Source organism: Aquila chrysaetos, chromosome 2, assembly GCF_900496995.4.
Source record: "Aquila chrysaetos chrysaetos chromosome 2, bAquChr1.4, whole genome shotgun sequence".
Classification (NCBI taxonomy): Eukaryota; Metazoa; Chordata; class Aves; order Accipitriformes; family Accipitridae; genus Aquila; species Aquila chrysaetos.
Genome location: NC_044005.1, coordinates 19,657,857 through 19,673,735, shown reverse-complemented (window position 1 = coordinate 19,673,735; position 15,879 = coordinate 19,657,857). Strand labels below are relative to the sequence as shown.

The 15,879-nt window shown below is 36.4% G+C and overlaps 1 protein-coding gene across 6 annotated transcripts in view; it reads right to left on the bottom strand.

Moving 5' to 3' along the window:
• The window catches only part of TTC7B (tetratricopeptide repeat domain 7B), a 143,620-nt gene that overhangs the window by 60,881 nt on the left and 66,860 nt on the right, over positions 1 to 15,879 (bottom strand). For all 6 annotated transcript variants that reach the window (XM_030006513.2, XM_030006453.2, XM_030006519.2 and 3 more), the window contains 5 exons: positions 14,721 to 14,825; positions 13,249 to 13,366; positions 12,995 to 13,052; positions 7,844 to 7,916; positions 6,391 to 6,551 (listed from right to left, as the gene is read on the bottom strand). In XM_030006513.2, the coding sequence (XP_029862373.1) occupies positions 6,391 to 6,551; positions 7,844 to 7,916; positions 12,995 to 13,052; positions 13,249 to 13,366; positions 14,721 to 14,825 (515 nt within the window). The remainder of the gene's footprint in view (positions 1 to 6,390; positions 6,552 to 7,843; positions 7,917 to 12,994; positions 13,053 to 13,248; positions 13,367 to 14,720; positions 14,826 to 15,879) is intronic.

The window sequence follows — 15,879 nt, the reverse complement described above, 5'->3', positions numbered from 1 at the left end:
TCTCATCAACTCTTTCCCAATTAATCACATCTGCTTCTCATTTTTGTTCAAAGTGTCAACAGTCAGAAATGAGTCTCAATTATCCAACCTGCATTTGCAAGCCAACAAGACACAATTAATGAGAAGAGGTTACTATCAGCTATGTCTACTTAGGTATTCAGCTGCTTCTATCAATCCAGTTCCTTCAGGAAATCCAATTGACTGAATCACTGGATGCCCACCACCGGCAACAGGAGGTCAAGCAACCAAATCTAGTTTTGTAAAAACTCCAGAAAATCATTTAACTTAATAAAAAGTCTCCTAAACTGTTTCTCAAACAATCACCAAACATACCCAAAAGATGTGAAACCTGTTCCAAGTGACTCAAGAAAAGTGACAGATTCTATAGTGCTAATATTAATCATAAGGGTAATCTCCTCCAACTTGGGTTGCACAGATCCCCAGTAGTGGGAAGCCCACATACATGTAGAAACATAGATGAAGTAAAAGTAGGCAGTTCAGATTGCTATTTGAAGCCTGACTCTCAAAAAAGCAAAAGATGCAACAAAACCAGCCCTCAAGCCGCAAAATAACACAATTTTGTGGAAACCATGAACAGGTATCCTCGGTGTGCATTGGATGGCCTCCACTGCACCCTTTGAAATATTATTCCCCATATTTTTTTTCACAAAGCAGTAGCATTGCTTCTTTGCAAGGAAAAGCAGCAGTCAGTCCTGTGACTTTTGGTGGAGTTTATGTATACTGTATTTCATCTTATGAACTCAATGTCCTTAAGAAAATGTAAATCTGTAAACTATTATGAAGATAGTTTCTGACTAAAGCCAGAACAAATTAGTTATACTTGAAAACTTCTTGTTTTCCTGCCTTGAACACCCTGCGGCAGCCAGCTCATGACCCAAACTGGGACTCTCTCAATCAAGTTTCGAGGAAGAATCTACAGCCTAGCAAATATAATTCAGGGATAAGACCCTGAGGCCAATGACCAATTTGTTATATAAAGTAATATCTACCTAGCAACAATGTCTTTTTTAATGGACCATTCTGTAAAAGCACATAACAGCCACTAAAGGTGGAGGGGGGGGGGGCAGGGGGAAGACAAGCCCAGCATGAAAAAAACTACAACCAACTGATACTGTCTTTCATGACTTACAGAAAAATCATTCCTGAGAACAAATTCACTTAACTCCCAAGACAGACAGGATCAAAATGGAATGGATTTGAAAAAGCATGTTGTCAAACATTGACAAGAACATATACACCAACCTGAAAGACATGATTTTAGCAAGCCTAACAGATCACTACTTCTTGTCCAATCGTGTATTTCTGCCCTTTCCTCAAATAATTCCCAGTGCTCTATTTATCAAGGAAAAAAAAAACCTGCAAGTTTAACCAGCGCCACACACTGTAGTACAACTACAGCTGACCTTGGGAAAACAGAATAGCGTAGCCTATTCCCTTTAATTGATAAATACATCGCTGTACCACAAAACATCAGTGTATGTATCATCATACAATGCATGTACCAACCAGCTCTTCTGTTACACCCACCTGGACAGCTCCCAGAAGGAAACAAGTTTGTTAATCAATGAACTGAGAGGAATGTTTAAAAGGCTCTGTGATTCTGGGAAGTGGGCTATAGCTCAAAAAGAGCCCTTGAGGGTCAGGAAGGAAAGGATTTAATAGTTTTCAGGAGTGACATATTGGCCTGATGTTTCTGTGAAATATTCTTGGAAGAAAAAAAATTTTCCATCACACTTCAACAAATGTAAATGTTTAAACTGTGAACTTAGTCTTCAGTTGTCTTCAAACCTGTTACCATATGTCTTTCCTTTTTGAGTGTACTTAACATTAAAATAACATGCTTGCACTCCTCAAATAACCCATCTGCTGTTCCCTACTTCTGCTACTTTAAAAGCTTGTCAGCTGCTATCCATTGCAGTTCAATTTTCAGCATAAAATTAGCAATTAATATTTATTATTTATTTTGCCTAATTACACTCATTTGAGGCACTATAATCATCTTTAAATACCCCAACACTTGAAATAATGAGGGAACCCCGAACAGCTAAGATTAAGAAAACAATATCACAAGTATTTAAGTAAGAAACCTAACTCTGTCTCCCTTGACTGAGAGTCTCCTTTTGACTAACACTGAAGCAGAAACAGATAGAAGAGTTGTTTTTAAGACTTCATATCATTCAAAAGACCACTAACATATAGATTCCTCGCAACAAGCAGATTAAAAGACAGGAAAGAGTCATGGAAAGGAGTTTGTAAATAAGGCTCCTCAGGTAATTGCACATGTAACTGTAGTATATATATTGCACAAGATATACAAGCCCAGTATGAACCAATGCAACACAACCACCATTACCTTGCATCACCTTGAATACACCTTCAGACTATAATGCACACCTCTGGGAATGCTTATACATTCAGAGTAGGCAATCATTGGATTAAAATAAATAAAATTCAAGGAAAACCCAAGCAGCTAAGATCTCAAGCCACCCTCATGGTTAAGTGCTCTAGTAATTTAGGATATATTGTGGCTCCCTCCTGCCTACTCTCTTTGTGTTCAGGGCAGCATGTCCCTGCTTCTGTGTCAAGAGGAAAAATGAATCATCTCACCCAGTCTCCCACATAGTTTGATGGTTAGGACTCTGAGCTGCATCATCTGTGAGTTCAAATCCTGTCAAGCTGGGGAATAACTGAACTTCACATTTCTACTACAGGGACAAGTTGTCTAATGAAGGGTGGGGAAAAACAGTGTAACTTTAGATGAATTCAAATGCAGTAGGACCTGACTGAGATTAACTATTCAGATTTTTTGGTGCTGGCACCTTACTCCCACCCATCTCACCAAAGCAGAGTATTCATAATCTTTTCAGTAATCATAATCTGCTCAGTAATCTTTTGTCTAGAGACCTTTTTGTCCCTGGATCAAAGCACTCTCAGATTTTAGGAGGCTTCAGAGATTAGCTAGCATTTAAAAGTAGATTGATTGTATTGCTCTGAAAAACACAGTTAACGTTTATAAGTAGAGTGGTTACAACATAGCATTTTAAGCTTACAAAAAGTTTGAACTGATAGTGGTATAGATATTCAGCAAATATCTTGCATTTTGATTATTTTTGGAAAGCATTACTACATACCTATTTCACTTTTAGAGGTTTCTTAGATTTTCACCAATAGTTTTTCCAATACCCCTTAAGGTCTCAGAGCAGATTGCCTATTTATGCTGCCAATGTAATGAACAAAGGAAGAACAATCAACTCTCTATTCAAAGAAAAAGCTATACCTCGCTGCTACCAGCACAATGTGATGTTTGCTCATTCCTTCCACTCCTTTAGATAATGATAGGATAGAATTCTTTGGCTCTGAGGAATTTCTTTCTGCTTACTGACCTAGAGGTGCACGGGGCAAAATCATTATCTGATTGGCCATGTTTGTTCAGCAACTTTCTAGCTTTACAGTGCACAAAGGTTAACACTAATTTAAGATATGAAAGTATGCTGGCCATATGCCTTAAATATTGAACATGAATTCTATGAATGCACCAGATTTTCAAATGTTAAAAACTGACAGACAACATACCTACTAATTGATTACAACAGAAGAGTGTTGGAAAGTATCCACTTCTCAGCATGACTTGCAGTGTATTCTATGACTTCCTTGCAACCTCTGGCATTTTACAAAGATGTAGTATTATAAACTTCTAAAAAATTAGATTCTTTTTGAAGAAAAGCAAAACAAAAAGGACATACAGCTGTTAACAGGGCAGGACAGCACTCAGCACAGCAATGCAATTACAGCATACAGAGGTATGCAGATAAGAATAACAAAAAAAGAAGTAAGAAATAGCATAAATCACAAGCCCTATGTTTTACTTTAATATTTTCCAAGTACAGACATTTATTATGCTGCAAAGCCACCAGAGTATCATTTTGCATAACACTGAGGTAATGGATTCTAACAGAAATGCAGAGAATACCAAGAAAACTCTTGTATTGTCTAGCTTACTGGGCTTGCAGATGTAACTGAAAGGTAAAGCGTAACACATGATGATATTTGAAGTGTTCACAAAAGCCAATAAAGTACCATAGGCAAATAATCAAGTGTTTCAGTATATCTAAAAATTAGCAAGCCTTAGAGGAACACAAGAGGATCTCTTGCCAGTCTGCTAGGAAGTACCGTGAGGTTGTATTGTTTACAGAAGTTGCAGAAGAAGAAAATGGAATCAATGATACACTAAGCACTTGTGGTTTATATTCTATATATATGCACATACATGTTGTCAACCATTTCAAGAGCACCACATATAGTATGCAAGAACAGATTGTAAACTTGAGGTTTTCCTGATAAATCCTTGAAAAATAACCCAGTTACATGAAGGCATCAATCCAAATTTACATTATTGACCAGATGCGTCTGTCTGGCTGTCACTATCAATTGCAGAGAGCACACAAGGATATCTCAATCATATCCTTACTTCTCTGGGAACCAGAAGTAACTTAACAGCATTAAAAACAAGACTCTAAAAGATTGTCTAGAGATACATATAGCTGTGTTTCACCTTGGATTCTTCAGCAATTGTTGCCACATCTGATGGTTAATTTCTACTGCCAAGATACTCCTCTCAAATTCCCTGATCTGTATCAGTAGGTTGTAACATAATACACTGTATCACCACGGTGTTTGTATTATACAACAGGACTAACAATTTAGAATTACTATTATGACCCATATGATTAATATATATACATACATTAATAGAAAGATCAATACTTTTTAAAACAACTCAGGCAACATGTTTAACCACAAGATGCAGTTATAAACAAGTACTGAAAGGCCATGAACCATATTGAAAAAGCCATAAATACCTTTTGAATGCTCACAAGAGTAACTTTAATCATTTTACTGAATGATCCTTTGTTCTCTTATTACAATAGGGAGAACTGCAGTTTCAGAAATACTTATTCTAGATTATTTCTATTCTGAGATAGCAGCTTCTTTGTCATTTACATTGCCACTAAGTGGCAGAAGATGAAACAAGGACAGAAGATGACAAATCATGGTGCTTTGAACATATTTAACAATAATAGGGTATAAAATTAGGTAGCTGATACTTCAATTGTCTCTCAAACCATGACTTACTGACAGGTCCCTCAGACCTAAGGGAAGCAGAGACAGGTTTGGGAGAGGAACTGCTAAATAGTTCTGAAATCGTGGAGCATGTGTGGAAGCCCCTAATAAGAACAGAGGCAAGTTATACATGTGTGGATAAACTAGGAAGTAAGAAACAGCAAAAGGCCACAAAAGCAGTTGCACAGAAGTGGCTGCAAGCCACAGAAGTTCTGAGGAGAGGTGATATCAACAGAGGTCCTGGTCAGATTTATAAGGAAAAAGGCAACAGTACCTTATATAAACAGCCAACAGAAGGCATGAAATGTCAAGGAACAGGAAGGAAAAACACCATAATCTTTATTTTCAAACTAATAATTCTTAAAGAAATCATATTTTTCTGGTAGGTTGATATAGTAACAATTTATGTTACAGGCCAGTCATTTAAAAGTTAAGATTGAGATACTTCAAAAAATTGTCTAAATAAGCATTTAGGATATTTGTAATACTATGGATCACAACCATGGTGACTGTTGGTAAAGCATCAGAATGGAACATTGAAAGTTAATAGAAGCTGTCCCTGAGATATTTCACTGCAAAGCATTTCATTAGATTTTCATAAGAAAATGAATAAATAAATAAATAGCTTACAAAAGTACAAAATCCAACTGTGTTTTAAGATATACTTAGCATGAAGAATAACCACAAAGAATGATTTTTTTTCTTCAACAACACGAGAACATCTACCAAACATGTTTCTTCCCTGTTAACTTATTTAGTTATCCAACAGCCAACTTCAGTTGACTGGTTATTATACAGGCAAAAGAGGAGATTCTCTGTTATGATGTACTTTACAGAATAGATTCCATATAATATGCATAGAGTTATCTGTAGGATGGGATTAATCTATCCTAGCTAATAGTAAAGTCCTGTTTATCCTTCTTAGAATATTGTATAAAAACAGGAGACAGAAAAATACTCTAAAGCATGCAACAGGGAGAAATTACCTAAACAACAGTCTGTGGAAAAAAACAAAATAAGATCAACTATCCAGCTCTAGCCTTCCTTTCAAAAGCAAATCCTTGATCAAAATTATTTAACAAGCCTTTAATAAAAAGCAGACTTGCATTAAATGGGCAGGGGGAAAGACTGTTGGAAAAAAACCCAGACCAATCTTCAAATCCATCTCCTCTTGAAATGAATGAGATGAGAATCTAAGAAAAATAAATATGAGAGAAAGCGTAGAAAGCAAACATGACATTCACTCACATAAAATTTTCTGGATATTCACTCAAGGCCATATCAATGATATTCAAAGCATCATGATAGTGTTTCTGGGCTGATAGCAAGAGTGCAAGGAGATGAAGAGAGTTGGCATCATCTCCTTGTAGTTGCAGAGCCTGACGAACATAACCCAAAGCTTCTGGTATCTGATTAAAAAAAAAAAAAAAAAAAAAAGGCAGAAAAAGAAAGCACCACTATTAGAAGTATTGCCTACTACTTGATTGCACGTCCATAAAATTTTCAAAATGTTCACCTGGATACCATGTAGAATTCTATAGACTCCTGTAAGATACTACTAAAATGGACCTGATGCTCTAGAGTAAACAGTAAAAATTAAATAATATATTAACTCTGGAAAATAAGATACATGTTTTAATAAAACAGTTCCCTTCAGCCCTTTAAAATATTCACTTACTATTCCTTTTCAAGTATTGGTTGTATTACTATATGATTTTGAAAATATTTTAATTGTAATACATTAAATAAAATGTACAGCTAGACTACAACAGTAACTTTTCTTCATGTGGAATTTCATGATCTTCTCAGCTGCATGTGCTTCTGCTCAAAATAAGTACACTAAGTGTTAAAACCAGGAAATTTAATTAAGCAACATGAGAAGTTTGGAATTTATAAGTACAGAGTCATAGCCTGTTACTGAAAAATATTTTGTGCTATTAAAGTGACAATCCATTCCGCTCTAATGTGACATAGTCCAATGTCTCTGCTACTCATTAGCAATGAAAAGCAGTCACCTAGAGATGTAAACTGCTGTGTTCAAAACTCCTTCCTAAAACAAACATGACAGGAAAAGGCTTACCATGAGATATACAAAGCAGCTCCACATTATCCAAATTCATGTGATATATGGTAGAATCCTAAATCCCTTAATCATAACAGCTGTACAAGTTGGACTGAGCTATGATCTCTTTTATAGCTTTAAAATATTTTCCAGTTTTCTTAAACACATTTTTGTAATTTTGTTCCAACAACCAAACCTCCTACAAGTATTCAGAAAAGGCATGGATCTTAGCAGATACTCAAGATTTAAGCACTGTCAAGATCACTGAAGACTAGATTCAAGAGTTCTACCCTCCAGATAACCAGTCTGAGCAGAGATTACACATAATAGGTAAAAACAGGGTAAAAATTGACTTTTTTTTTCCCCCTCTCCATCCAGCAACATAAATGCTGAACCAAATAAATTGAATGACTTATTTCTGATCCTAGAGCTGGAAATACTGTGGCAGAAGTCTGGAGAAGTGTACAAGACTGAAGGTGTTCAGAGAGAGTATTTTGGGGTTGTTTTTCCATATATATGCATATATGCACCAGGAAAACCAGGGTTTTATTGAAGAAATCTTCATCTGTATCCATAAACAGATAAAAATTCTAATCTTCATATGACAGTGTGAGGCTGCACTTTTAAAACACAACTAACCTGTCTGGATATGGCAAGCTGCAGTGCCAAGTAAAATGCTGCCAGATGATCTGTTGGAGACAAACTGTGAGCCCTTAAAAACAAAGAAACAAAACAGAAAACCAGTGAATTTTTCCCGTTAATACAGGTTAGACATACACGCAAATGCATATATATTCACGTATCCATATTCAGATCTCTTCACTACACATAAGCTCATATTTTTATATAAGTGGTGTTCATTCCAGTGACTTCTCATACTTCTCAATCACCCTTGATTTAAAGGAAACACTTTGAGTCATTAGAGAGTCATTTTTAATAGAAATCAATTACATAATTTCAGTATAAATCTTTAAAATGAGCAATACATAATGATTCTCCAATTAAAATATACTCCTAAACAAACAGCAGATGTAATTATCTAAAAACAGTTATAATAAAAATTCATTAAGCAGAGTTTTCTTATAGAAAAATGAGGAAAAAAAATAATCCCCCAAAACAACATGCCTTCAAAAGAGAAGAATTATGTCATCTGCACAACAAGCAATCGCACCAACCCTGACCAGGATGGTTCTGAATCACAGAACTCAAAGAGTAAGAGTAGCAGCAAAGTAGATCAGAGTTTTGTTCATTCTTCAGGCTCCCAAAATATAAGCACATTTTCAGTCCAGCACACTAAGCCTCTTAGAAAGCCAGTTACCTCTTGGCATTGAGTACCTTTGAGATTAAGTTAGCAGAGCACCTTGCTACATAGCAATGAAAGAAATGTAGGCCAGACAGCTTCTTTATCATAGCATTATACTAAAAGGCAGCATAAGATCTGATCCATCATGAACCTACATTTGAAGTTCAGGTGAAAAAGTTTATGCTGATGATCTTTTTATAAATATAACTTTTGTCCACAGAAATGTTGAACTGCCCAATAGCAGCAGTATTTTGTGATTATTCTCTCTTAAAATATTTGTAACTACTGCTGTTGCAAGTAACCCCAGTTACTAAAACAAATAACTTTTTTCCACCTTTTTTTGAATTTGTTTGTTTTTAATGTTTTGGTCAAATGCACACACTTTGTCTTGTTCTTTTTGACACTTATCCTACAGAAGATGTTCTTGTAATACACTATTATTTTCCCCTGCAATACAATCTTTCTGCTGCAAGATAAGTTGTTTTTTTGGCGGGATGCTTGAGCACAAAGACAAAAAAAAATTATGGCTGTACCCTAAAATAATGCATAGTAAATACTGGGCAGCAAGCCTGGAACTATTTTTTTTATTTATATTTGTTGCATCCTTTCAATCGAGGCTTACTTAGAAATAGGAAGTGTAATAATCGTCAGAACATCTAATGAGCTGTCTCCATGGGAGGGAGGAACAAAATTGACCTTTGTCATGGTTTAACCCCAGCCAGCAACTAAGCACCACGCAGCCGCTCACTCACTTCCCCCCCACCCAGTGGGATGGGGGAGAAAATCGGGAAAAAGAAGCAAAACCCGCGGGCTGAGATAAGAACAGTTTAATAGAACAGAAAAGAAGAAACTAATAATGATAATGTTAACACTAATAAAATGACAACAGCAATAATGAAAGGATTGGAATGTACAAATGATGCGCAGTGCAATTGCTCACCACCCGCCGACCGGCACCCCGCTAGTCCCCCAGCGGCGATTCCCCGCCCCCACTCCCCAGTTCCTATACTAGATGGGACATCCCATGGTCTGGAATACCCTCTTGGCCAGTTTGGGTCAGGTGCCCTGGCTGTGTCCCCTTCCAACTTCTTGTGCCCCTCCAGCTTTCTCGCTGGCTGGGCATGAGAAGCTGAAAAATCCTTGACATTAGTCTAAACACTACTTAGCAACAACTGAAAACATCAGTGTTATCAACATTCTTCACATACTGAACTCAAAACATAGCACCGTACCAGCTACTAGGAAGACAGTTAACTCTATCCCAGCTGAAACTAGGACAACCTTTAATCCATTACAACCACAAAGGGAACATTCTGCATCTGACTTGTGCATTTCTGTCTTCTCAAGTCCAGAGACAGCTCCGTTAGTTTAGCAACTACACCCAACATATATCAAAGTAATTTAAGTTGTTAGGGGACAGTTTCATATTTTGTTAACTTTTCCTCTAAATTGGAGATTAGAGTCAAATATAAATCCTAACAGGGTCTGGGACCAGTCCTTTTTTAAATTTAAGTTCACAAATTAAGCAAGACTAAGTGAGAACAAGAGATTTTAACTTAGAGAGTACTGATTCAGTCACCCGAACTTCAGCTAGTGAAAGAATAAAGCTGTTACTATCTATCAAACATTTAGTGAGTTTTGTGAAACTTCAATTCACACCAATCACAGAAAAAGCACTGAAAGTCTGCAAAATAAAAAAAAAGTTAGTGAAACAAACACCCCCTCAGCACTTTGCAAAGACGGCAACAAGCACCTTCTCAAATGGCCACTATCACAGACTGGTAGCCTTGAAATCTAGCATAGGCAAGGATCCAAACCATAACTACATTCCTTCAGAACCTCTATTTATTCAGGAACTGGTCCTCTAGGTAAGCGATTAAAAAACCCTCAAAAACCAAACAAAAAAACTTGGCACATCAAAATACTGAGTCCAGTATAGCTGCTCACTTTATAAACTGCGTAGATGAAAGGAGAATTTCAACTTCCACCTCCTGGAAAACATTTATTTTTAAGATGTGGGAAGAGAAAGTGGGCATGACTCTGGTATGCTGAGCATAACATCCTCTCTGTGGTAACAAATTTTCGGTAACATCCTATACCTATGTTATCAACACAAAGAACCAGCAACATTATCAACCACACTGAAGTGTATTTCCAGTACAGCTGATCTATCAGGTGCGAGTCTCCCTATGAACACAAGTGGGGAAACATGTTAATATACAGAACAATCACCTTTCAAAACATACTTTTCCCCTTCTCTGAGAAGGTAGCTATGGGACTTTTGAGATGCAGAAACTCTGTTCTTTTCAAGGGCCAAACCATTCTACTCCAGATTCTGCATGGCGTCCAAGCTACTCATATCAGCAAGATCACAAACAGCAATATTAGCAATTCACTAGAGTTTTCAAAACATATACCCTGCACATTACTAAAACCTTTGAAAGATACTTTAAATAAAAGCCTATGTACAAGTTCATTCTGGGAAAGGCCAGCAGAAAGGATGAATATAGAACCTAACATCAATATCCTGGAACATGCACTTAAAAATACAAAACATTGTGTCTGGGAGGTTGTATCAACTGGGGGGAAAAAAAAAAAAAGGAACAAAGAAAACCCCAAAGCATCAGAAAAATACATAAAAGGCAGATGCAATCAGCCCCACGTTCCCAACACTTTCTGTGTATATTTCAAAGCTCCATATTGCTACAAAACTGAAGTTCCACTCAACCTATATAGCTAAAGGACATCCGTAATGGTTCACTGAAGAGATGCTAGGTATGTTTTCAGATTCCAGCTGGCACTATTTGCTGCTAGAAAGTCTTCAAAACTGAACAGTTAAGAAGGTATCAAGAGACTTATTGTTCAGCTGTAGAGAATGAAACAGAAAAGTTCCTGGGTGAAAGAAAACATAACACACAACCAAGCAACAATATACGAATAGAGAGTGTGAAAGAGTAATTTTGCAGTGATAAGAAGCTGAATATTGTTTGAAAAATAGTTCTCCTAACCTACTGTTTATTGCTTATTCTGTTTGCACTCAAACCACTTATTCTTATTCTAGAGCAAAGTAATAAAATATTACCACAATAAGCAGTATGCTACCTATAAAAGCATCCTCATATTTATGGGTGGTCCAAACACTGTGCAACCTCAACTCTCAGAAAATGGCAATTTTCCAGACAGATCGATAGCAGGGAACAACTCTCAGAATTTTGGGTATCGCTACACTAAACTGGAGGGTAGAGTCAGCAGGCACTGAGCTGGAATGGATTAGCTTCAAGGTATGGTTCATTTCATCCCTTACTCTTTCAAAGAATCAGCAGAAGAAAGCAATTCACTATTAGAACCTCAAAAGTAGTGAATGGGTAGAAATGGTGAGAAAAGGTTAGCACAGTAGTTTTGAAACAGTGATGATTAAGTCAGTGGTAAGAGGGATGGGTGAGGAACTGAGGTATAAACCAGGAGGTAGAAAGTTCAGTCTCAACATGGAGAAAGAATGCTGAAGTAAGAAAAAACTATTAAAAACATTAAGGAACAGGAAGAGCAAAGATATGTTAAAACATATTTACGTACAGAGGAATAGTTAAGACAAGACAGAAAAAGGAAGGACCAATACATACCAGCTTCACTCTAAAGTTACCTGCAAAACACACTTTCAACCCTATCCCCTCAGATACAAAATCACCAACAAAAACCTGAGACTTCATATTAACATTAATGCACAAATCAGTTTCACTGAAGCATTTCGGCCTATCTCACCAAAGCAGGGTTTTCAAGGGTATATAGACATAAAAAAAGACATATTTAGGTGCTGCAGCACATCTGCCAGCTTTATCATCAAGATTTGTTTCTTCTATAATTAGGGTAGAGATGTTCTCATTCACCTGTTTATTGTCATTTCATTTGTAGAGTCAAACCCTTGAGAACGAACTAGTCATCCCCAACAGCACAACCTCTGTGTAAGGCACTTGACTTGAAAGATGGGGCATTTGCATTGTCATTGCCTGTTAAATCTCCAGACAGAATTTTTTCTTTCCCCCTGCATTTCACCCCTCATCCACAGCAGCAGGGCCTCAATTATTGCTCTGCCTCTACAGAGATAATTGCAAAAGCCTGTGATACAATCCGATCAGCAACCAACTCTTCTAGAAACACTATCACATGGAACCACAACTTGAAACCTTGCATCATACAAATTTCCCTTCTAGATCATAACAGAATACTCCTTTAAGAAAATATTTTATACTGGAGAGCAACACAAATGTCTTTAAAATGAAATAAAAGGAAATCCTTAGAAATCAATTTAGATACTTCTGAGAGAAAATGATGAAGTAAATGCTAAAGAAATACATTCAGTACTCATGAAGGAGACTCCCAGAGGTGAAATCCTCATTACACAATCTTTTACAAGTCCCTCTTTTTAACACATAATAAAAGCCTTTCACTACATAAAGCAGAATGAAATGAAAAGATTAACACCCACTCACCTCTGAAATGCAAGAAGAGCCTTTCTCTGCAAGACCTCTTGCATCCCTCGCAAAGATGCTAAAAAGGATATATTTAATCAGTGATAGGCAAGATCAAGAGATTTCATTGCACATGCTCATTGAAGAAGTTTTAATACATTGACTGAAAAAAAGGTTGCACACAGAAGCTTTAATTTTAAGTCTAGCGTTCTGCTAGGTATCCTTTTTTAGGCAACATGGGAATTTCCAAATGTGAATATTTATTCTTATCTTACCATCAGTAGCCTGCAGACTGTAAGTCAACCCCAGTGCCAAGTAGCCTTTTGCTTTGAACTCTGATGTTTTGTCCCCAAGATCAACAACTGTTTTGGCAAATCTTTCAGCTTCTTCCAACTGAAAACATTATAAAACATCCATGTAAGTCTAAAATTAGCTAAATCTCACATTATAATGAGAAGAACACATAGCATGTGTATTATGCACACTGAGTCTGTTGAAATCTCAGCCATGATTGCTTTTAAGGACTATTTCATTTTTTACGAGACTTAATTTTCCTTCTAAATACTGAGTAAAGAACACAGATTTTAAGCTGAAGCACCCATTCCTATGGTTGGGACAAACTCTGGCACATAACACAGTTCATTCTAAACTTATAGTGGTTTCGCCTTTTTTCTTTTTTTTTCTTCCTTTTTTTTTTTTTAAATAAAAAAGGCATTTCTGGTTCATATATGCCATCTATCATTTTTGCATTTCATAAATACAGTTCTTGCCCCGTGAACCATTTCTTTAGGAAAATCAGTTACAAGAACTATGGCTCCAACCCTGCAAAAAAAGTATAGCCGTGCAGAACTCTGCATCACATACAGTATTGCTGAATGTATACAAGCTCATAAATAAACATGTAAAAGATCAAGATACAACTGCATACCCATGCTAGCACACTATTTAACAATCTAGTACGAAAAAAATAACATTTGAATCCATTCTAGTAAATGTAAATGCTAAGTACAGTAAACTACTCCACATGGAGTCAATCCATAGGGAACAATTTACAGAACTAGGATCTACGTTAATTAAGACTGTATTTTTGTCAGCATCAACAAGTCATGTTCCTGCTACTGCACTATTTTCTCAATTTCTGATTGTGACCCTTCCCCCTTCTTTTCTTCCTTTTTAAAATATACTCATTCTTCTAAAAATTACACATGTAATCTTGAAAACCACATGATGATCTCTGATCACCTTGATGGTTTTTGTACAGATACACCAATTTCAAGGTTATCTAAAATACAACACAAGTAACACTTTTTAAAAAGACACTGCCCCTACTAGGAATTCATAAACCTCAGCTGCCTGCAAACATGGTATTACCAGACGACTCTCTTGAATATGAGAGATTTGTCTCATTATCTTCCAAAAAAAGTTATTTTCCTCTTGCACCAAGGAAACAGAAGTCTAAGTTGCATTTTTAATCTCTGTATGCCAATGTTTCAATTTCTAATACATTTTAGTCTTAGATCAGTATCAAGATATGCTACCTTGATAAACATAACCATTGCTGTCAAATTTTTTAAATTAGCCATTCAAACAGGGATGTACATGTGCATATACATATTTGTGCTGTATTTATAGAGATGACCAAGTGCATGTAGTCACTGTGCAAAACTATTTGCTACATCCTTAAACCACGATTTGGTTGCATTTTAGCACAGCTCTTGCTGAAAAGACAAAGAGTGGCAAAGCTTACCCAGTGGAGAGATCCCATACAGAGCTTTGCAGCAAGGAGTGGAATAGTTGCATCATCTGGTTTCAAACGTATACATTCCTTCAAGACTTTAACAGCTCGAGCAGACTGTTAAAAACATTTTCCATTGAAATTACTAAAAGCATAAATATGTTTCACAGACAGAATTCCAACACTTACTTTATTTTTCCCACGTGAAGGAGACATTACTAAACAATTTGTTGACAATTTGTCACGGCTCCTCAACCAAGTGAAACGCAAGACTTTAGGCACTGCTGCTGTTATTTAACCCCATGAACTATCATTAAGTGTCCCCAGTGAAACATTTGCCCAGAATGTAATTCCAGTAGTACATAATTCAGAAAACAGTTTTGAGATGCATTTAAAACTTTGCTAGGCCTGTAAGCTCACAACATTTGAGCCAGGCAAAGGAAAGAGCAGGAACAGGACAGTCTTCAGAACAAGCAGAGTTTTAGTGTTCTTTGGGAGTTACAACAGCACTTAGGAATAGCTCTGATACAACATTGTATAACAGACTGGCACTGCTCCTCTTTTTTAATTAATTTGCCTCCACCCAATCTCAGTTTAGAAGATAACTCAAAGTAAACAGAGAATGGGAAGAAGAATCAAGCCTCTTCAGAACCAATGTGCTTCTGAAAGTATTGTCTAAAGAAGATAGAAATCATTCCTTTCCCCCATGCTGAAGTTACCCCCATTGAGAATGATCTTCTAGAAAATCAGTATTATTTACATTACATAATGAATGGGATTTATTTTCCATAACATGACAAGGAAAAGCAAAAAGAACTGAAAATAGAAGATTGCATCTGATAACATTAAAGTTCCTAGGTTATATAAAATTAAAAAAAAAAAATCCATCTCACTTTAATTGCACAGAATACACAGTCTCAAATACAGTAATATTAAAAAAGACACAGTCAGAAATTCCCAAAGAAAAAAAAAGCAACAGCATCATGAAACAGTGTTAATTTGTACCTAAGCATAAAATTCATTCATCAAAACAGCACTTAAGTTGTTACTGGATAATATGATCTGGTATAATTCACTACTGACACTCTATTAGCTTAGCTTAAGCTTGTCGGCAAGATAATTCTTATCATCACCTTTCAGTGTTGCTAAGTTAGAAACTATTGAAGCAACA